Genomic DNA, 23761 nt, shown 5'->3' on the forward strand with positions numbered 1-23761 from the left:
ACTTTAGGTTTTCACCAAGAGACTGAGAGTGGGTGACTTCCTTTGGGGGTCATTCACTGCTGACACCTTTTGATAGGTTGGGACCTGGTTAAGTAGGGATACCATCTAGATCAGGGTAGGGAAAGCCTAACCTGTATTTTCCCTCCGCCTGTAATGACCGACAGATTTCAATATGTGTCTATGCTGATAGCACTATTGTTCTTAGAACTGGTATTGGTAATTTCCGTTGTTCGTCTGAGGGCTTTCAGAGAACACATGTACGTAGTTGGGCCTGTGTATCTGGTTAATCTCATTTTGAGATGCTTGTATCTACAACTTATCTTGACTTTATAATAAACCTTTGAAAGCTAGAAGTTGTTTGTGATCCTTTGAGCAGAGTCCTTTATTGGGAGAACTAACTTGGTAAGAGATGCACTTTCTTTCCTCAAAGACAGGCAATAAAGGTTCAGTCGACCAGACCGGGGTTTTAGATCGATAGTGATAAGGTATTGATCAAAATCTCACCCTTCCAATATTTTGAAGTTCTATTCAACCATTTTTGTGTTCGCACATCTCATTCAACTCTGGGTGTGCTGTTGAATATGCACCTCCCTTCAAACCTATTAAAAACGCCCTCGCTTACTGATCTTCACTGAAGGCAGCAAAAAGACACAGAAGCCCCCAGACGTGATTTGGGACGTTTGATGTGGTTTAGGCAAACTTATATCCAATCAAACATCGACTTAAAATTCAGCCACTTTAGCTGCACCCCCAAAATACCTAACTTTATACTACCACGACATAAACTTACATATGACATTTACAGCTATTATTATTGTGTAAACAGTAGTGGTTTCATAGAGATTAAGTCCTATATCTGATTTATTTGAAAACAAATCACGGGAATTACATTTACAGAAACTTCAAGTTTCATCTAATGGAAGGGTAAGAGGTGCAAGTCTCTCAGTGTGATCCCATTTCAGTCGGATAGTGTTTTTTTTCTTATTAGCCCATGAAATGAGACATCGGCTCTAACACCCTTGGACTAATGCATGTTTAATCCCTAAAACCAACATGAATATATTTCTTTACCAGCACAAGCACGGCAGTATGTTTAGTACTCCGAGGTGTACATGCAACACTGTATTTATTGGATGAGGTCTCGCATTTACAGTGCTTAAAGGCAGCAGAAATGTTATCTTTAGCACTATACAAATATTATTTTTAATTTGTATTATTATTATTGTTAGTAGTAGCAGTAGTACTAGTATTATGAAGAACAGGCCACAGCATAGGATCAATTCTTACACTTATTTAAACAAATGCATGTAAAAATGTACAAAGAATGTGTTTTTGTATTTCCACATACCAAGCTTAAATCGTTTCCAGTGTTACCTGATGCACTATTGAGCCCATGCACTGTGCCTGTGAAAGTCTAGCACTGCTATCAAGCAAAAACACACCTAAAAACATTAAATAGAACATTCAACAAAGGGTTTGCAAACTCATGTTTATTGTCTCTTTAAAACCTTTCTCCCACTGCTGTTGTCACACATATATTGGGCAGCAAAATTCAACTTAAACCTTACATTTAGTCCTTTCACAATATACTTAAAGTATCAACTAAAGAAGCTTTCTCCACAGAAGTTTGCCTCCTCTTTAAAGCATTGCTCTTGCCTCCGTAGGTGGTATATCTGTCACTCTTTTGAAGCCTTTGTCTAGTTGTGAAATGCTAACAGCTACAGAATGTATACAAAGAAGGCTGGGAAATGTCATGCTCTTTGCCCTGAGGAAGTGAATGCTGTGCCTTTTAAGTTTGTGCAAACAATGCAGGCAGTTCATGAACATCAGCAAAATAAAAAATGAAAGGGTTGCTTGAAAAAATATATGTCAATAATACAATATATTTACCAAGTGCTTACTTTAAAGAAAAAGAATCTGAGCAGATAAATATAATTAAAAATAAATCTTTGATGACCACCATGGATCACTTACGTGATCAATTATCTCAATAGGCATTTGGTAATTAAATCTGTTACTTTTAATGGAAAAAATTATTTCCAGGATGGGTTTTTCATTCACCTAGTAAACTCTGCAATATTGCGAAAACAATACACATGATGTATTGTAATGAAATCACTCCCTAGGAGGAAGGCTACACCATAGAACCAATGAATGGCAGGCTTTGAGACAGAGAGACTCCTTTGAACTGATGGAAGACCTGAAAGACACTGGCTGGCGCCAATGACCGAAGGGGTGCTGCACTTAATAAGCCAAAGGGTGAAGCTGGCCGGCCCATAGCTCAGTCGCTGTGTATTGTACACAAGAGATTGTCTTCACCAGAAATGAAAACATAGAATGAGTGACATGTATATTATGGTCCGGAAACACAGACATTTCAACATTCTGGTCAAATTTAAAATATACTCTGCCCATAGGCTTGTGATTTACCATTATGTTCCCAATGACACCTTAAATACAGTATTGGCCTGTGTTAGACAGTTACCTTTTCTGTATCATCCCTTTTAGAACTGGCATCCTTGACATGGCCTCCCCATAACTTTTTGCCTTCAGACCTCCTGCTTTTGCAGACTTTGTTTTTGCTGGCCTTAGGACTCTGCACACTTTACTACTGCTAACCAGTACTAAAGTGCTTGTGCTCTTTCCCTAAAACATAGTAGCAGTGGCTTACACCTAATTGGTATATTTAATTCACTTAGAAGTCTCAATTAAAGTGGCACTACAAACACATGTGCCAGGGCCTGTAAATTAAAAGATACTAGTGGACCTGCAGCACTGGTTGTGCCACGTACTTAAGTAGGACTCTAAACATGTCTCAGACCTGCCATTGCAGAGACTGTGTGTGCAGTTTAAACCATCATTATAACCTGGCAAAGTACATTTTTGCAAGCCTAAACTTCCTTTTTAATACATGTAAGTCACCCATAGCGAATGCCCGGGTCACCCCAGATGGCAGGGTGCAATGTATTTGAAAAGCAGGACATGTATGTTTAAGATTTACATGTCCTGGTAGTGAAAAACTCTTACATTTGTTTTTCACTAGTGGAAGGGCTCTCCCTCCCTTAGGATAACATTGGAGTTGCCTTATTACATTCTAATAGGAAGAGATCACCAGTTCATGTTTAGTGTCTCTAGAATCACAATTTAAAATCCTAACTTATGGGGACGTCAGATTTTAAATTGTTTCCGTGCCTCAGCCATTTGGTGTCTGCAGCCTGTCAATGCGTCCGTCACATGACTGGGTGTGGGTGACAGTTGGGCTTTGTGTATGCCTCCTAGTGGTGTTTTCACTATTTTTCTGTTTGAAGTGTTGCATAAATACTTCACACAGTGCCTCTGCGCTCAACCTCACTTTTCTGTGCCAATTTAGCAGGTGGTTGAGCACAGGTTTATTTGGGGTTTGCTTGTGCCTTACCCTGCCAAGGATTGTGATTGCTGTTGACCAGGGCTCACACCCCCATCAATCAGTAACCCAATTATTTGCAATCTCTATGTGCGTATACATAAAAAAAATAGAAACAATATGAGTAGGTCTATGAAGGAAACATGTTTTACTTTACTGCTCTTCTCGTTTGTCCTTTAAGCTTACATTTGGAGGTCTGCCATTTTCCGGAAAGCCAGGTTCACACATCAGAAAGAACTTCAAAGGATGCATGGAGAGTATAAACTACAATGGTGTTAACATCACCGATCTTGCAAGAAGAAGGAAGTTAGACACATTTAATGGGGTAAGGATTGTATTTCTATTTTTATTTACTGATGAATGCATGTGTCCATAAATTAGTATTTGTAGAGCAGAACCGTAGCTAGGGAGCAAAAGAGCTCTTAACAAGTGGTTGAGCTCTAAGATAAAATTCAAGATTGTTTGTGATGAAGCGAAACGTTTGATAGTGATGAGCCCAAACAGGTGGAGATGTAGTTTTCTCTAAAGTGGTTGATCTTCAGATCCTCTCTAAATTTCAGAAGAGTTGGAGCAGTTCATACGTTCTTTAATATAGACAGTCTATTTTTTTGCATATTTTTTTTTTATTTAAGAAGTTGATAAAATTTAGACACGTATATTGGCAGTTTAGTGTGGTGTTACAAAATAAAGAAGTCATTACTGTAGCGCATGCGCATGGATTCAGCATTGCAATTATTGGTTTACCATATCATTTACTAGTAAAGATGCTAACTTACCTCATTATGGTATAACTAGTGTTTTGTCTCCTCTCTGTAACACTGCCGTTTTCCCCAGATCCCCTCTCCGTGTAGTTTGGCTGTTCCACACACAGCCATGATCAGGTCCGGCTCTCCATTTTGAAATGGTAGGGGGCAATGGGCTAGACAGTCAGTCTTTATGATGTGTATTCTCTGCAGAGTAATTGCAGCACACAGAATGTGCATGGTTATTTCACTAGTATTTTGCTGGTTCACTTATCGAGAGAGTACCTCAAACCCATCAGAAGTAATGACAAACCTAAGGATGAACTCATATAAAAATATTTTTATTTTGTGAGTTTGGTAAAAAAAAAAAAAATTATACTGAAGAGAGACTGACAGCAGTTTAAGAGGTGTAAAGCGAAATGATGCCCTCCCCCTTGCAAGTTGTGATAAGGGGCCCCTGCTTCTCCCATATCTCACATATATTCATTGGTCTTGGGATGAATGGGAACCCCCTAAAAGACTGAGGACCTCGTGAAGAGTTGGGGCTCCCCTGCGACAGAGGAGCTGCGGGGACCTGCTGTACAACCCTGACTGGCTTATTTTCGAAAGTATGCAATGGTACAGGTTTGTTCATCGGGCCAAAACCTGGCCCATTTATAGTATTATGGTGTTCGTGCTGCATTATACAATGTGCTTTCTCGAAAAACTAGTACGCGAATAGCCATTTTGTGCAACAGTAGTGGCCTCATATCCGGGCAGCCTCGACAATCAGAAGAAAAGCACTTACAAATTAAATGTCGAGAACATATTTAGACGACTTTTTTTTTGCTTTTATCGGATCTTCGTGGATTTTAAAGGTGTTTTAATGTCTATTCCAATTTCCGCATAAACTGCTTTTATAGTTTTTCGTGTCTACTGCAGTCAAATCAATAAATACATTTAAATGTAATTGAAAGTCCAAATACAAATGACTTCAGAGCAACTGAAACATATTCTGTCAGCTACAGCTCATGAAATGTGTTTTTTTTAAATCTCTTATTGAATTGCAAATGACAGTTCCAGTCATCCGATTACGGGGCTTCCACACTCTCCCAGTTCTGAGCACTCACGGTGCAAGCAGCTTATAAACATGTAAAGGCATTTGTATTTTTGGTCAGAATTTAGTTGTGGATCCAATAAAAAAAACATGCATTTTGTGTATTCAACATTATATCCAGGCCACAAGCAATCTTTTGAAACTCCCCATTCCATAGTATCTGTGTATGGCAAAATGTGAGCATGCAGTTTTATTATGCTGTCATGAACTAAAATATTGTGAATATAGCTATCCACATCTGCATGCCTTGTGCCACTGTGTCGTTACAGTTTTGTCTTAGCTTCCACAGGACAGATATCTTTTCTTTCTTTAATAACTGTGGTGCCCTTTGACATACTTGCTCAAAACATTCCAAAAACCTGTTCATCATCATAGTCCTGATCTTGAAACCAGGGAAAGTTCCATCAAGCTGTGGGTCTTATAGGCCCATATCGCTCCTAAATGCCGACTATAAAATATTTTCCTCAATATTGGCAGCAAGATTAGGACTCATGGCAGGCAACATTCTTCACTTGGATCAGAAGGGTTTAATAAGGGGTCGTCATCTCTCAGACCTTACGTATGATTCTATCGGTGCGATCGCTCTGGCTACAGCATATTCTATCCCACTAGCAGCCATGACTCTAGATGCTACCAAGGCCTTCGACAGGGTGAATTGGATTTACCTGTCAGAGGTCTTGAAGAAATTTAATTTGGGAGAAAAATGTTGCCGTACAGTTCAGCTGATTTATCAGAACCCTATGCCCAGACCTTTTGTTAACTGCAATATTACGGATCCCTTTAAGATTTCCAGGGGGACCAGCCAAGGCTGCCCACTTTCCCCTCTCCTTTTCGACTTATACATTGAGCCATTTGCTCAGTGGCTCAGGGATGATCCTAACATTCAGCCGTTTAAGTACGGGGAGTGGGAGAGGAAGGTAGCCTTGTATGCTGACGATATTCTAGTTCCCTCAGCTAATTTACACATAGCATTTCCAGCTGTCGTCAGCCTTGCTCAGGAGTTTGGTTGAGTGTCAGGCTACGAAATCAACGCCTTTAAGACGCAAATTATGGTATGGAACATGGGAGGTATCCAGCACCAGCACCAGACTGGTTCCAAAATGAGGAATTTGGGAATAAACATCCTCCAAGACATCACTAAGATCACCGAGACCAATCTGGCTGTGGTGGCAAGGAGGTGCCAGAGGCTAATGAAATACTGGGCCCTACTCCCTTTATCCATTGTTGGCAGAGTCAATTTGGTCGAGATGTCAATACTCCCGAAAATTACTTTCCTCTTCAATTGCATTCCCCTCAATTTAAAAAAATCCATTATTGACAAACTGCAGAGTGGTATTAATTCATTTGTTTGGGCACATAAATCACTAAGGATTTCATGGAAAAAACTGAGAAGCAGAAGAGAGAAGGGAGGCCTTGCTTTACCAGATCTCCAGCGTTATACTTGGGCCTTCCAACTTTCACATTCACGTATGCTCTTGAAAATTCCTGTCAATACTGGTGCAAGGGTGAATTTTCTAGCTATGCTGAGGGGTGCCAATTTATCGGTGGAGGGTTTTCTGTTCAAATTTGGTGATCCAAAGTTTTTTAAAAAGATCAAGCTAAAGGTTCTCCAGGGCTTAGCCAAAACATGGGTAAAATTAAGGGGCTTGTCTGCGTTGGGTTATTTTTCCAGCATGGCTCCTCTCTGGGACTCCCCTGGGGCTCCAGAGTGTCTGAGGGATAGGTTGGCAAAATCCTTGAGGGAAGTCGGAGTAGCGGTCTGGCGGGGACCTGATCCTGGATGGCACTCTTGTTTCATGGCAGCAACTTAGGTATAGGGTTGGAGCAAGCCTTTCAAGATTTAAATATCTCCAGTTGGAAAGCTGGGCCCATTCACACTCACAAAAAACTTGTGGAAGCTTAATCAGATGTGGCAACTCCCTGGAACATCAGCTTGTGACTAAGCCCTTTGGGATGAAGGAAGTTTCCTTTTGGTACCAAGCCATCTCTGAAGCAGTGGACGGTGAATTTAAACTTGCTGAGGAGCTGTGGGTGGTTTCTTACCAGCTCAAGACTGTGATATATTATGGCAGATCTCATGTAAGATCCTATATGAGGTAGTAAAACCGGCTTGGCTAAAAAGGAACCACCTGTTTACCATCCACAGGGACTTTTTTCTATCACAAAAGCTTTCTAAAATCACTAAAGGCTCACCAGTATGCTGCAAGAAATGTGGGCTGGCTTCTGCTTCTGATATCCACATGTTTAAAGAGTGTCCTGCCCTTGTTCCTTTCTGGGATAGCATTGGAAATTTTCTGGCAAGCACCCTAGGGTGCCCCATCATCATCGACTTACCTTTGATCATCTTTGGCGGGTAGACAGCGTTAAGTGTCCTGCCAGATCACTGTTTTTTTATGCTATCCTCCTAGGTAGTAGGTAAATCTGTATAAGATGGATAGATTCCACTGCCCCCTCTTTTCTAGACTGGCATACTTCAGTTTTGGCGGTCTCTAAGCTTGATCTGATGAGATCAGGTAGTAAGAAGAAGAAAGCATTTTGGGATCTCCTGCAACAGAGATGTGGCTCAGAGTTGACCGTTTGAGTTTTTTTCTCTGTCTGAGTCCTATGATTATGCTGCCTTAATACTCTTCCGGCTAAGTCGTATTCTCCTAGTTTGTTACTGGGGGTTCTACGACAAGTGTCTTCTAGCTCCGGTAGCTTGGCAGAAGAGTTATCTCAGCTGGTTCTTCATTAGCACCCAGGCAAATTCTGGTACCAGTAGGCGGGGTCCCCACTTCCAGTAGCCTACGCCTCTCAGCTTGCTGAGGGAGGGTATAGACATCTTGAGTGCGAACTGAAGTGAGATTGGTGGCGAATGAGGACAAAAAAAGCAGTTAATCCAGTTTGGCTCTGAAATGGAAAGTTCAGCTCTGATCTATGAAGCGGGGGCCAATCAAAAGGGGGATTCCAAAAGCGCTATTTACCATGTTACATTATATATATATAAAAGCCGCGTCTCACTCCCGGCACGCTGGACTTCGCCTCAGCAAGGATAGCACGGACACAGACCAGTTAGGTGCTTGAATTTTATTAGTGCAAATTCAGCCGCAGGACGTTTCGGCTCCGAGGAGCCTTGCTCACATGACACATATATAAATATATATATATATATATATATATATATATATATATATATATATATATATATATATATGTGTGTGTATATATATATATTCAGACTCAGTCTTGGCTTCCAGTTGCTTGAAATGCACTCGGACAACAATGCGATGTTCTAAGCTTCAACCCCATTGGAACGGGTTGGAAGACGCCTGCCAGCTCCCCTTTCACAGTCACAGTACCACTCTGCCGACAGGTTTCGAAATGTATTATTCTTCAAGGGATTGTGATAAAAGAGTCAAGCACATTCGCGGGACTGTCTTCTTTTATGTGCAAATTAGCCCACCCTCTGATGGGCTGCTCTGGATGAGTCTCCGCTGTGCATCCTGGGAGAAGCAGTGCTGTTGGTCTATTAAGAGCTCGTAGATGAGCTCCGACTGATGGGCGTCTCCCTTAAATCCTCTTCCATTTGCCATCTAGGGTCCAGTAGAGGTCTGTTCTTCTGAAGGAGACTTGCTCTCTTTTTTTGAGTGTATGTCCTATCTGTAGCCATATTTTTCTCATAATGATGGTGTCCATGCTCTCTTGCTTGCATGTGGTGAGACGTTCGTATCTTGTGTTTTTTCAGTGAAAATCTATTTATAATAGACAAAAGAGAAGTAGGAACTCCTCCGAGTTTCCAAAGTTTTAGATGGAGAGCAGCTTCTTTAAGTGAAGCTTTTTACAACACCACCAATTTTCTAAAATCACGGGTCACCAACCATTTCTGTTATAAGAGCTACTTGTGGTCACTGAAAATCATTTAGATATATTTATATTATTAGTGAGGTAACAGTAATCACATGAGACAAGATTACATTAGTGACCACCACGTGCAAGATTACTAGCAGTAATTAGCTCAATGCATCAGGCAAGACTGGCTACAGTAAGGCAAAAATGGCTTTATAACTTTAAAATTCATCTACAGGGTTAATACACGACAGCCATAGCTGCAATGCCAATGGCACCAAGGTAATTACTTTAGTAATAAGTCTCCCCAATCTTCATGATTTACCACTAAGGTATCAGCTTTGAAAATATTTTAGAAATCCAGCTAATTGTCTTCAAACATTGACTAAGCTTATGAGTTATACACATTTTCGGCTCAGATACATGCTTTTCAATTTTGAGATCCATTTATTAATTCGACTAAGCAAAAGCTTCTAAGTTAATGGGGTGGGCTCAACACAGGAAAGCTACTTACAGGCTGCTGGAGAGCCACCCCTAGCTTTTAAGCTACTCGTTGTAGAACCCTGCTCGAAATGATCTCACCTCAAATGTCTTTTTTCTAGGATGTTTTTTAAGCTTTGGATTAGCACAGTGTAATCCATGCCAAACTAGAAAAAGAACAAAAGTTGTTTAGAATTACCAGACACAATATTAGCCTTTTGCCATTTTTGTAGGAAAGTCTTTAAGCATAGGATTAGCAAGTGCCATCCATGCGAAGTTGAAAAATGACAAACGCCGTTTACAATTCCATGCACAATATTACAGCTTTGGATTGGTAAAATAACTTCCAAGACAACCTGGAATGACTAAAAGCAGCTCCTTACCTATATGATTTGCTCCAATTAGAGCTTTCCAGAGAAGCATAGCTTTGTCCAGACACATGGGAACACCCAGTACGTCCACGGAATGCCCTTTTAAGCTTAGACACTCATTACGTGTTATATTCTGGTGGGGTCTTTATACCCCAGGGTGATGTGTTTACCATGTGTGGTATATTCCGCCTATTTGGAGTTTTTAAAAGGAATGGATAATGTGGCATAACATGTAGAATCTATTTTTAACACAAATCTGCATTTTTGACTTTTTTCCAGGCATTTTCTCCTGATACATTTATGGCAGGTTTGACCTACAATAATTAATTAAGGGAAACCTGTGAGGGTCTAATATTTATAACTCGACTCAGAATTCCGAATCCTGTTCAAATACGTGTGTGCAGAGTGATGGGAATTTAGGCCCATATATACAAAGCCATTAAGCATTTCTTAACGGACCGAAACGCAATTTCAGGCCTAAAGAAATACTAAGGGAGCTTTCCATATGTACAAAAGGGGAAATGGGGTTGCAAAATGTGATTTCTACCGAGTAAAAATCATATTTTGCGATTCCTAAAATAGAAAATTGCAAATAGGGATTTTCTATTTGCGATTTTCTAAGTACATGCACGAAGCATTTCCTAAATGCAAAATGGGCATTTAGGAAATGCTACTACCATCTAATCCAATCATGTGCAATTTTCAAAAAGGAATCCAAAGTAGTTTTTGGCCAACACTGAATTCTGCTACACTTGCACAGGACTGTGACTGCCTGATTTTTTTATTTTGTGGCCCCCGGAAGTGCTAGGGGTTCAGGGTGGGGATATATGCTTATATCCTTTACTTTCAGATTGTTCAGGACTAGTTCTGTAATGGTGGCTGCAACATTTTTCTTTATGACGGAGCCATCTGTTCACATCACTTGGTCTTGCAGGTGTCCAACGGGACCAGCCAAACGGAATGCTTTTTTCAGCCATTGGTATTTATTGGTATGACTATTGTGAGGTCCTTAGCAGTGCATTTGGTGTGTGAGCTAACATGCAAGCCTATGGAGAATGCCATGACAATTTCAATATTTTGACTAGGAATCTGCACTAGGTGCAGCATTCCAAACCACTACTTGGAATGTTTGGGATTTTTTACAACAAAGAGTATTTTGAATCTGAGATAAAAAAGTTTTCTCATATGTTTACACATTTTATTCTGAATTAGTCCCATTTAATGTATATGTTTGATTATGGTACATTTGCCAAAGAAATTGGTTGCTGAAGGATTCCCTGGAATGAGGGTATCTTTATAGGTTCAAATAGTACTTGAACGCATTATGAGCATATCTCATGGGCATCTCTCATGTTCTGTTATACTGCCCAACTATGGATGCTCGTATATAGGCTAGTCACATTAAAGTATGAATGGCACATAAGAATGAATTAAAGGAGCCCCAAGATAGGTAATAGGATCAATTAGGAAGCAACAGAAATGTAGTAATGCTGTGAATGTAAAAAGAATGATAAGAAAGATTGCAAAGGTGGCTATCAAATGCCTTGCAAAACGACAAGGCATGCATGTGTCCAATGCATTGCTGGATTAACACCACATCAGGAAGCTCTGTGGAGCATTGGGCATCTTTGGGGTATGAACAGAACTTAGATTTGTCTCTGAGAGACCAGAAGACTGTACCAGATTCAAGAGATTTGGTTGTCAAACTTAGACTCAACTATTATAGCGAGCCCAAATAGGACGTCTAATAATATATTAAAAAGCTATGTTGATTGGTGGATTTCTAAGCTACCATGCACATAGAGCTCAAATTTCAATATTGATTGGTTATTAGATAGTTGGAAGTGATCTTTACTGGCCTTGATTTACAAAAAACTGTATGAGACCGTGACAAGATTTTTGTTCAGCACTTGATAAAGTCATTTACGTGATTTAGTGGAGGAATGTAATATATTTTAAACATCATAAACATAATTCAGTGGTAGCCAATTAGATTACATCAACCCATTAAAAAACTGAAGAACTAAGCTAGTGTGGTTCTGTAAATTTCACCAGTACCTTTAGCGTTGTAAAATACTCCTTGTGATGGTTTAAACTTCAAAACGGTTCAAGGGGTTTCCCGTGGCCTCTTTTCCCTGAGTCATGTTTTATAAAATAACACATGTTTTCAATATATCATGGTGAAGACAGGTGGCTTTCCTGGAAATTAATGACAGGTTGTGAGTAAAACAGTGTTGTGTTGTAACTCTGCTTCTTCTACAGCTCCATGATTTTGAGATACCGATATATTTATGTTCCACTAGGTAATTTTCCTCAAACTTTGCAAGTGATAAATGCCTAATCATCTGTTATGCAGAAAATAGCATACTCTCTTATCAGACAACAGTGACATTACAAGGCAGCCCAGGGGCATTTTGAAGTCTTTAAAATATGTGAATTCAGATTAATTATCTGGAAACTGAAATATTTGGCTAATTTCACCCAATGAGATGAAGGAAGACTGGTATGTGGGAACAGTGGTGAATAATCTTTTTTAATGAGGACAGACTTTCTGGAGAAACAAAACACTGTGGTTGTACCAGTAGGGAGAAAGTTCATTGCTTGAATTGCAACAGCACTGCTATACAAAGGGAGTTAAGTAAACTATGTTCAAGTTGTGAGTTCTACAAACGTTCAGTTTAGGAAGGTGTTATGATAAAACAAGCTTTTATAAAGCTGATATGTCAGGAGGGGCTGCCAGCCTTTTGGATTGTCAATGCATTTTTTGTTGTGAATTTTTGCCATGCCGTCTTTGATAAAAAAAAGATAAATATATTTTGTTTTTTTGTCTCGTAAAGCACACATTGCTATGATAGTTCCTGGGATTTTACGTGTAGATGTGCTCCTTGTGAGAAGGTGTATGCCATCACTCTAAGTTAGACAGTGGTTGACATGGGCTGACTCACTGCCTCCTGATGTACCTGTAGTTGGGTGAAAGTGTGAATGACATAAACAGCAGAGCAGTGGATGAAGAGGGCTGGCTGAACGCCTCCATAAGTATATAATACATATAATTTCAGTAAAATCAAACAGTCTTGTTTGACCCTAGACCTAAAAATAACTAATTAAGTTAGAATGGGCATTATGGAAATGTCTTTGGAGAATGAAGAATTCAACACTACTTGAATTGCTACATCTGTCTTGCCAGACTTTAGGGAGGTAGAGGATGTATAGATGTTTTAGTACTTGAAAATCCGCTTGGCTTCAAAGGCAGTACTATAATATTTTTGTAACAAAAGAAGATTATGACAATTATGAGAAAATACTTTTGACAAAGTAACTGGCACCCCCTTAGACTGGGGTTTGTCCTCCTAGGCACAAACCAGACCCTAAGTATGGTTTCAAAAGCATTTAATTAACTTAGCGAATGACCACAGTAATCCAAGATTCTTCAATTAATAAATGAGTGTATTGTTTTCTTCACAAATACAAATTCATTTGTTTGAATCAAATTATGGCATCAAACCAGAAGATTTCAATCTCCAAAATGCATTGTACCAACATCATAAATATCAGACATGGCTTAAATTCTCCATAGGTTTACTTATCCCAATGCATTTCGGACATATCGCCCTTCAACAGGCGATAAATCTGTAATGTAAAGTAAAATGCGGTATGACCTTCAATGAGGAAATTTGTGTGATATGTATCGACTTCAGCATAATAATGAAGTGAAACACCTGAGTAAGCTGGGTAAACATGTGTCAAAAATATGTGGGTACTTCTGTTATTGTCCGCTATGAAAAGATGAAAGTTGAAGTGAGATAGATCAAACCCTCATGGTGGGAAAACGAACGGATATATAATTAGGGCTGTGATTCCCAAATCAGAAGAAAGGGAGTCCCGTCTGTGAAAGAAGTGAATCTTACAACTAAAAATGACAGCGCAATCATGCACGTGGGGTAAATATCGTAAGGTCGCAATTAAAACAAAGCAGAGTTAAACATGCTGGGAGCATACTGCATGTTCGATGCTCTATATTTAATCTACATAACGCTGACAAGTTGCCGGGAACAAGACAGAACAAAAGGTTAGAAATACACAACGAATATTACATCCACATTGTTTCATGCTTTCTGAGTATACTTACTCCGATCTAGTTGGCATGCCCCGATATAGGTGTGTGTTTCTTGTCTCAGCGTGTGTACAGATTGAATGTGTGAGCATTCATCTTATCTCCAGTCCCCAGAAGTAGAAATCAACAATGGATTGTGTACACCAGATGTATCGGTGTGAATGAAAGGTGGCAGCCATCTTATTCTGTGTAAATCATGTTCAAAATGCGTGTGATATGGCCTGAAACCTAATGTACCCTGATGTGAAAATAACTGTGTTAACGAAACCTGAAAATAAAAATAAAAGGGTATGTGATACCTTACAATGTTGCCCTGTTTTGTAATGTTATCATCCAAGTGAGTTGCTTGGATGACCTTCTCTAACAAATCATATGAAACAATATGAAAGATAGTATTCAACATTCAATTGAGAGTACCTAGAATATAAATAACATTCAAGGTCAGATCATGTGACTATGTGTGAGTTGATGTTTAGCTATCAACCAATATAACTCGAATGCGGTAATCACCAGTACAACAGTTGTAGCAAATAATAATGTGGGTCACAATCAATCGTATACAGTGTATTCAGGAATACAATCTGAACAGTCAATCAGTTATAAGTAGCATTGGAATTCCATCCTGCCATTCATTTGAGTGAATCAAGGTGTTTAATCCAACAATTCTCAGGTTGTAGTAAGTGATTGTGGTTGTCCCTTCCTTCTATTTTCTAGACAACCTCCAGGATCAGGAATTTCAATTGACTAATATTATCTTTGGCTTCCAAAAAATGAGAGGTAATCATGGATTTTTGCTATTTAGTTTTTATATTACTCTTATGTTCATTAATGCTGACTTTGACCTTCCTTTCAGTATTGCCAACATACACTTTTCCACATGGACACTTCAGTAGGTAAATGATGTTTGGGGTGTCACAAGTTGCGGTCACTTGAGAATTTTTGGATTAAACATCTTGACTCACTCAAACCAAACTGAATGAATAACAGGATGGAATTCCAATACTACTTATAACTGATTGACTGCTCAGATTATATTTCTGAACACATTGTATACAATTGATTGAGACCTATATTATTATTTGCTACAACTGTTGTACTGGTGATTACCGCATCCGAGTTACGTAGGTTGGTTGGCTGCTAAATATCATCTCCCACATAGTCACATGATCTGTCCTTGAATGTTATTTATATTGTAGATTCTGTCAATTGAATGTTGAATACCATCTTCCTTATTGCTTCATATGATTTGTTAGAGAAGGTCATCAAAGGAATTCACTTGAGTGATAAAATTACAAAACAGGGCCACATTGTAAGGTATCACATACACTTTTATTTTTTTTAATTTACAGGTTTTGTTAACACAGTTATTTTCACGTCAGGGTACATTGGGTTTCAGGCCTTATCACAAGCATTTTGAACATGAATTACACAAGTTAAGATGGCTGCCACCATTCATTCACACCAATACATCTGGTGTGCATAGTCCGCTATTGATTTCTACTTCCAGGGACCGGAGATAAGATGAACGCTCACACATTCAATCTGTACACATGCTGAAACAAGAAACACACACCCGTATCGGAGCATGCCACCTAGATCAGAGTAAGTACACTCAGAAAGCATGAAACACTGTGGATGTAACATTTCTCGTGTGTTTGTAACCTTTTTTTCTGTCTTGTTCCCGGCAACTTGTTTCATTGCGACCTTACGATATTTACCCCACATGCACGATTTCATTGTAAGATTCACTGCTTTCACAGACTGGACTCTCTTTCTTCTGATTTGGGAATCACAGCCTTAGTTATATATCCGTTCATTTTCCCACCATGAGGGTTTGATCTATTTCACTTCAACTTTTATCTTTTCATGGCGGACAATAGCAGAAGCACACGCGTATTTTTGACACTTGTTTACCCAGCTCACTCAGGTGTTTCACCTCATGATTATGCTGAAGTCTTTACATATCACACAAGTTTCCTCATTGTATGTCATATCGCATTTTACTTTACATTACAGATTTATTGCCAGATAAAGGGCGGTATGCCAGAAATGCATTGGGATATGAAAAACTATGGAGAATTGAATCCATGCCTGATATTTATGATGTTGCTGCAATGCATTTTGGAGATTGTAGTCTTCTGGTTTGATACCAGATTTTGATTCACAGGAATGAATATGTCTTTGTGAAGAAACAATACACTGATTTATCGATTGAAGAATCTCAGATAACTGTGGGCATTTCCTGAGTCAAATAAATACTTTTAAAACCCTACTTATGGTCTGTATTGTGCCTAGGGGGACACACACCAGTCTAAGAGGGTGTGAGGTACTTTGATTATTCTTATGCTCCAGTTCAGAGAGCGATTCCCCGGGAGCACTATACACATTAATCAAGGTTCAAACATTCCTTCTTGAACCATTGAAAAATAAGCTGTGCATGGACTTCAACTTAATAAAATACTTTTGACAACATGACTCGACTCTTTTTGTGATTTGGTTTTTGGATGTATGACGTTACGCATACTTTTACCACGCATACCATTACAACGCAGTATTTACAACGCATACCGTTACAACGCATAGCGCTTAGAGGTGCTGGATAGTGGTAAGTATAATTTTATATTCCAACTCCAGTGCCCGTGGACACTAGGGAAGGTGTTGGATATAAAATTATACTTATTCCCTATCCTAGAGCGCCCCCCAGCGCAATGCGTTGTAATGGTATGCGTGGTAATGCCTGCGTTGTAGTGGTAGTGCGTGGTAAAAACTTCGTTGTAAACGTTGTATACCTTGGTTTTTAAATATCCTGACTGAGTGTTATTTGAAATATAGCCCCTACATAAATTTCTGTGGCATTTAAGTTTGTATTCGGCAAAATGTCAGCGTGTAATTGGGCATCTCGCTTGGACAATTCCCAGTTATAGTGGCACATCAAATAAAGCTAGAGGTTAAGACGGTGGGAGAGTGTTTAGAATGAGGTGAGCATATAAAATAATATTACAGATGGGAATTGATGACCTACGTTACAACTTAAGTGATTTAAATGTAAAGAGAAAAGGGACTACAGAGGCGGATACCAGGGGCTCAAATGCAAGCAAGGAAAATGGACCTCAATGCCCCTGGTTAGCTAGTGAAATACAGCCATAATTGGGGCTCAAATGGCCCTTCACACCTATAGACACAGGTGACACTGCACCTGCTGCACTATCATTCATTCGTTATCATCTTTATTTGATTCACAAATGCATGTATTCAAATTTGGAAGTAATTGCAGAGGTAAAAACGCCGGCCTACATTGTTTAAAATGTAAGGATTTCATTAAAGGCTTAATAAAAGAATTACTCAGATCTATATAAAATTTACAAAGGAAAAGTATGTGCAAAGTTGATTGTTTAGACATGTTATCGCAAGGACAGTACATTAGTTCATGTGACCAGTTATTAATGTTTGGAAAGCTCGGCAAACGGTGAAAGATATCATGTCTAAAATGTGTTAAGACAAACCTATGCTGAATATTAAGAACATTAGTTAAGTAGGGTTGCATTGAAAAAGTGGTCAGAACCATTTGGTTGTGTTGAACAGTTGGTTTTACCAGTTCCACTGACAGTCTCAGATCATCTATTTGGTTTAAGCACTCTATCTTTAATGATTTCCTCATGATGTTACTCAAGGTTTCTGGTTGATCATAATATTCCGGGTGGTTAATTTCAGACATGAAGTTCTTGATGAACTTTAACCATGGAATTTTTAGGGCAAGCTCCAAGCCACAGCAGTCCTTTACAATGGCACGATTGAATTCCATGTGATCTGATGTCCAGATCTTGTGCCAAAGAATAATTGGCTGGACCTTTATCACATCCGCTAAATAAGTAGCGCCCAGTTCCGAGTGACATACAAAATTAGAACAGCTAAAAGGGAACGCAAGAAGGTTTTAAAAAAAGGCATTTTCTACCAACTGTAATGATTTGACATTTACATACACCCACAGCTTAGAACCATACATTGCGATAGTTCGACATTTAGCGTTATAGATAGTTAACATTTCTTTGGGCCGTTTACAACCCAATTTCCCAGCGAAATTGCACAGGTCCATGATTGATCTAACAAATTGCAGCCATCTGGTATTTATTAAGCATGGGCGAATTTTGCGAATCTGGCATTCGCGAATTTGCGTATTTGCGAACTCGCAATCCGCAAAATCCCCGAATTCTCACTAATTTGCGGATTTTTTCTTTTGTGTTTGCAAGGGTTTCTGCCAGTTCGCGAGGGTTTTGTACCAGTTCGCAATTGCGAACTTACTTGTCGGCTCGCAACGGTCGCGACTATGTTGTTTCTACGTCTGGTTCATCATCACAGGTTCACAGCACCCTCTGTTTCACCACTGCCACCCTGTTTCACCCATGCCACCCTCTGGTACATCAATGCCACCCTCTGGTTCATCACTGTAGATTATGGGGGGGGAAAGCAAGCACACCTGCCCTGCTTCAACTTACATGAATTAATTTGGGGTTGATTTAATAATGTGTCACTGTTTTAAAATTCCAGTCTGGCACCTGCTTCCTTATCGGTAATTTGCTTTCTGTTGCAGTGCAATTTTTTTCCAGGACCTTTGTGGCCTACTTGTAGCTATTCTATGAGCCTGCTGTGAGGGTCAGAGCAGGGTCATAGAACTGTTGCAACTAGCAACTGAACTCTGGAGGGGCCCCAGTCAGGAAGGACTACAGGGAATGGTTACTGATGATGAGTTTGAACTTTTGCACCTGCTGAGTGCTTTCAGTTTTGCAAAACTCGTTTTCTGCAGAACAGCAACTGTAATGCCCCAAACAAACTTACTTGTGAAAGTTGATTTCTAATCCAAAAGTGATCCAAAGAAAGTCAAAAGGCCTCAAATCCAAAAAAGTGCAGGCAAATGTCAACCTGAGGAGTTATTCTGATAAAAATCATCATTTTCAGAAGGTCTATGCTGCTTGCTAGTGGATTTCTTGTGCAGAATTGCAAATTTTGTAATTTCGCGAGTGCAAGATTGTTGCTGCCCGCCGCACCTACATGTTCGCAATTGCGAACTCTCGCGATGCGTCGCCAAACTCCAGCGGAATCCCGCAGCAAGATCCAAAATGGCGCAGCACTCGCAAAATATCGAGAAAAACAACTCGGCAAACGCTGAATGACGGTAAGTGAACGCCGCGCGCCGCAATATTGTATCACCAAGCAAAAAAATCCGCTGCGTGCGAATTTGCAGATTTTCGGTAAATTCATGAGAATTCGCGGATTGCGAATTTACCGAAAATCCGCAAAATACGCGAGCGGAACGGATTTTCCGCCCATGCTTAGAATTTATGGCACTTTTCCAGTTCCCTTCAAAGTCAACTAAAAGGCCCAGGTACAAAATGGAGGGCGTTAGTGGTAAAATGGATTCTTCTATTAAAATGTTACGCCACTTAGCTGTCTTCCAGCTTGTTCTCATGACAAAGGTCTTGTTTATATTAATTAGTAGCACAAGGTTCTTCATGAAGTGAACAAATTTATCAAGGAGACACTGCTGAGCCAATGGGGTGCTAGCCATAAGCACTGCGTTGTCCGCATAAAGTAAAACTGGTATTGGCTGGTGCCCAATTTGGGCTGATCCGTACACATATTGGCAAGAGAGTTACACAGATTATTAATGTACAAATTAAACAGAAAAGGAGCAAATACACACCCTTGATTAACCCCTTTTTCAATACTAAAAGATTGTTTGCATTTGCCCTTTAAAGCAAAATGAATTCTTGCGGAGCTGGTTGAGTAAAGATATCTGAGAAAATTGACAATGGTGATGTCTATGCCCATTGAAATCATAGCATAGCAGAGCAGAGTTTATCTACACAATTAAAACCACAGGACAAATCAACAAAAACTGCAAACAATTTGCCATGTTTTATGTGTGCATATTTGCTCATTAACAAGTTCAAATTGATGGATTGCTCCATGGACCCCATTCCCTGTTGGAATCCATATTGTAAGTGAGAAATTATGTTATTGTAGTCCGCCCACCCTTGTAATCTACATAAAAGTATGTGACCCACCACTTTAGCCTGAGAATCTAGCAAAGAAATGGGTCTGTAGTGCGTGGGGCAGTTACGGTTACCTTTTTAAAATATTGGCACAGAGACTCAGACCAGGAACTTGGGAATCCGACACTCTGGCAGGATCTAAAGAAGAGAGTCAAGAGGGGGCCCCTAAGATCGAAATTAACTTTAGAAAGGTCAATCAGAACTCTGTCTAGGCCCGGTGCTTTACTTCCCTTGCTTGATCTTAGAACCAGGTTGACCTCTTCCAAAGTGAAGTTAAGGTTAAACTGATTAGGGGAAAATATAGACATAGAACTGTCACAGATATGGTGCTATTACCACCCCATTCTGTTGTGTCATCATATAGTTTAGAGAAATGAGCTTCCAAGTCCTCTTCAGTCACTGCAACCTCTATTCTGGGCTTTTCATTATCGCTAAAGAAGGGGGAGTTTATAACGCGCCAAAACGCTGGGGTATGCTTATTGCAGCTTGCCTCATGCAATTTTTCCGAGGCCTCCTCTTTCAGACCTTATTTTGCGTTTTTTTTAGGGTGAGCCTGTGCGATCGTCTCCAATGCTGTACTTCCCGGATATTCCTGGGTGCACTATTTAAGGTTATTTTCAAATTTTTGTGAGCCTGGGTACAGGCATTGTCAAACCAACCCTTGGTCTTTGCAGCTACCCTCTCCTGGTTAGAAGTTAGCCCTTCTTTACTTCAGTAATTTGGTTAAATGCCTCTGTAATCATGGTAACTTCAGCTGACTCAGCGAAGCAAGCATCGAAGGCCCTCCTCTGTTTATGAACTAGTTGTTCTAAGAATCTGGTTGAGTCGATCATAGACCAGCATAGAGTACAACCGTTCAAACGAGAGAGCTCTATATTCGCCACTGACATTGAGTTTCTCTCCATATTCTGTGGGTGAAAAATGAGTAACATCGTTGGTTGTAGTGGAGGTCATACAGCAGATGTTGTTAGCTGACAATTGGCAGGGTTGAATATTAAAGCCTCCCCCATATACCAGGATGTCATATTGATTAATGATTCCAGATCAAAATCAATTTGACTTAACATATGCAATATGTCTGGAACACAAGCATTATTATGAAAGTTTACTAGTACCTGTAAGGAGGATGCTGAGAGGTCGACATAGAAAATTTGGTAAACGGGGTTAGAAAAATGTACAGCTACATCGAAGGAAGATAATTTATTTGAAACTTAAATGCAAAGACCACCCTTTGGCCTACCCCGTCTCAATGCAACTGCTGGAGAATGGAATGCTTTAAATCAGTTGAGATTAATTGGTTCACCGGCCCATGTTTCCTGAAGACAGATGATATTGAAATCTGTTGTAAAGTCTAAACATTCTGGTAAGTTGTGCTTACTACGAAGCCCCGATATATTCCAGTATAATACTGTGATAGTATTTGCAGCTGGTGTTGTGGAGTCCGTATTTACCTAATTCCTCAATGGAGGCGGCTCCACAATTAGCGGAGCAGTCAGTAAGTCCTCATCTGTCTGCTGACTAATGACCGGGGTCAAGGTAGTAGGGACAAAGTTACAGGGAAGGACTCTACTCAGTCAATCCTCCCCAGTAAGACTAGAGAGACAGTCAAACCAATTGGATGTCTAGATAGGATACTTAAGAGGACATTTATAATTTAGATTTGATGTTGATGGTGGATATAGAGATTGTGATTGAGAAAAACAATGAGTCATCACATTAGATTGCATGAGGGGTTGTAGGGGAGGTTGATAAAAGAAACCAAGTGGTAGAACAGAGATTTGATTTTGATTTGAAAGCACTGAACTTGCTCATCCTAGAATGACATTAACTAGTGCTGGAGAGGCCCACACATTGCCAGTGCTTAGTTTGTAAAATAATGAGTACCGGTACACAAAGTGCTTCTCATAATCCCAAGGCTGACAATATCGAATGGCAGCATGCTGAATATCAAGGCTGCGTTGTCCCAAACCCACCTCAGGCCTCTTTAATACACTTCCAGGCAACCCGTGCCCTGTTTTTTCACTCTTGCGAGTTCCTTATTTCTCCCTTGGTGAAGTTTTTTTCCCTTCTTCCTCTTTCTCCTCCTTTCCCGTTTGTGTGTCTTCCCTTGTTGGAAAATGGATTATTAATAGTGGTAAATATATATCTACCACTGGCAATAAGGCCACTAACACAGTCTAGGTCTCACAATAGCTCTAAGAAAATCATTCACATGCTCATCTCTTTGTAGCTTGGCTGTGAGCAGGCAGGCTTAACTTCAGAGACACCTATATAAAGTATTTAAAAACAATTTATTAAATAATTAAGACACAACACACAATAAAAACTCAACACCAATTTATAATAATTGGAAATATTTTTATCTTTAAAATATCACCAAAAGGTAAAAAAATCCAATGTAAGGAACTGGAGATATGAATATTTAAAACTTTAGCAAATTATAGCACATAGAAGCCTATAGTGCCCATTGAGACATCTGGTCATGCTAGACTGATACAAAGTTTAAGTTTCAGCCTGACCACAATGCAGCCCTGTGCAGCAGTTAAAGTTCCAGGCCGACCACAATGCAGTCCTGCGCAGCTACCCATCGCGGTAGGCCTTGGCCAAAATGTTACCTTCGTACTTAGAAACTTTTCTAGATCTTTTTCTGCCAGGGTCCCTTGATCCTCCTTACCAGTCCGGGTTCGGTAAGGGTTTGCCGGCTTGCTTTCCAGGAAGCTCCTTGTCAAACTCTGGAAGTCTGACCTCCGGAGCTTTTCAGTGGGACAAACCAGCAGGGCAGGCCAGCTCAGGGTTAAAGGTTGCCTGCTTGGTTCTCTAGGTTTAGTCTGTCCCTCTTTGGAGCTTTTTCCAAAGTTGCTCCAAAGTTCTCCAAACATCTGGAACTTCTTTCTGAACTTCATCTGGGGGTTCCAAAGTGTCTAAAACACAGTCCAAGAGTCTGGAATCTCCAAAATGGTCCTTGAAAATTTGGGACTCCAGTTCCCACAGTCCACTGGGACAAGACCCTCACAAATCCCCTAAATGCACTCCAGGCTGGGGATTCTTGATGGTGATGGTCCAGGGGACCTCTGTTAACCTGTGGCTTGCAGGGAGTTCACTCTTTATTCCTCTTGAAGCAAGTTAGGTCAACAGGGCTGTAGATCCAGATTGTGCAGCAGACGCAGTCAGTCTGAGTGCAGGGCCTGGTTGGTGCAAATTCAACTTCTAGCATGGACCCTTCTTCTTATCTTAGTTTCAAGCAGCAGAGCTGAGAGGCTCTTCCCCTCTCAGATACTTATTCAGTGTTCTCCAGGATCAAGGAGGAGGGCACTCCTATCCATGAGGTGCAGTTGACACCTTATCCATTTCTTCTGGTACTAGGTTCATACTCCCAGGTAATGGGGGAAGGATGGGTATCCATTAGAGAGAATGCTTGAAACTCAATTAGCTTCCATAGATTTAGAAGAAAGGAAGTTGGCCAAGAAGAGAAGTGAGCAGGGTAGGAAGGAAATGAAATGGTGGCAGCGATAATGAAGAAAATACTGAACTTCCTAGGGTTGGAGGGTTTAATTCCATGCTTGCTAGGGAAATAATTCCCATGTACACCGGGGGATGACATTGATAAGTGGCTGGCTGCATTTGAAAGGACCCTTGAGATGAGAGAGGTCCACTGTAAGTATTGGTGTTTGCTCCTGTG

General features: G+C 40.1%; 1 protein-coding gene across 1 annotated transcript in view; it reads left to right on the forward strand.

Moving 5' to 3' along the window:
- The window catches only part of CNTNAP2 (contactin associated protein 2), a 2542823-nt gene that overhangs the window by 1467032 nt on the left and 1052030 nt on the right, over positions 1 to 23761 (forward strand). The window contains exon 7 of the mRNA XM_086939829.1: positions 3585 to 3728. Within this exon, the coding sequence (XP_086795955.1) occupies positions 3585 to 3728 (144 nt within the window). The remainder of the gene's footprint in view (positions 1 to 3584; positions 3729 to 23761) is intronic.

This window comes from Lissotriton vulgaris, chromosome 10 (assembly GCF_964263255.1).
Source record: "Lissotriton vulgaris chromosome 10, aLisVul1.2, whole genome shotgun sequence".
Classification (NCBI taxonomy): Eukaryota; Metazoa; Chordata; class Amphibia; order Caudata; family Salamandridae; genus Lissotriton; species Lissotriton vulgaris.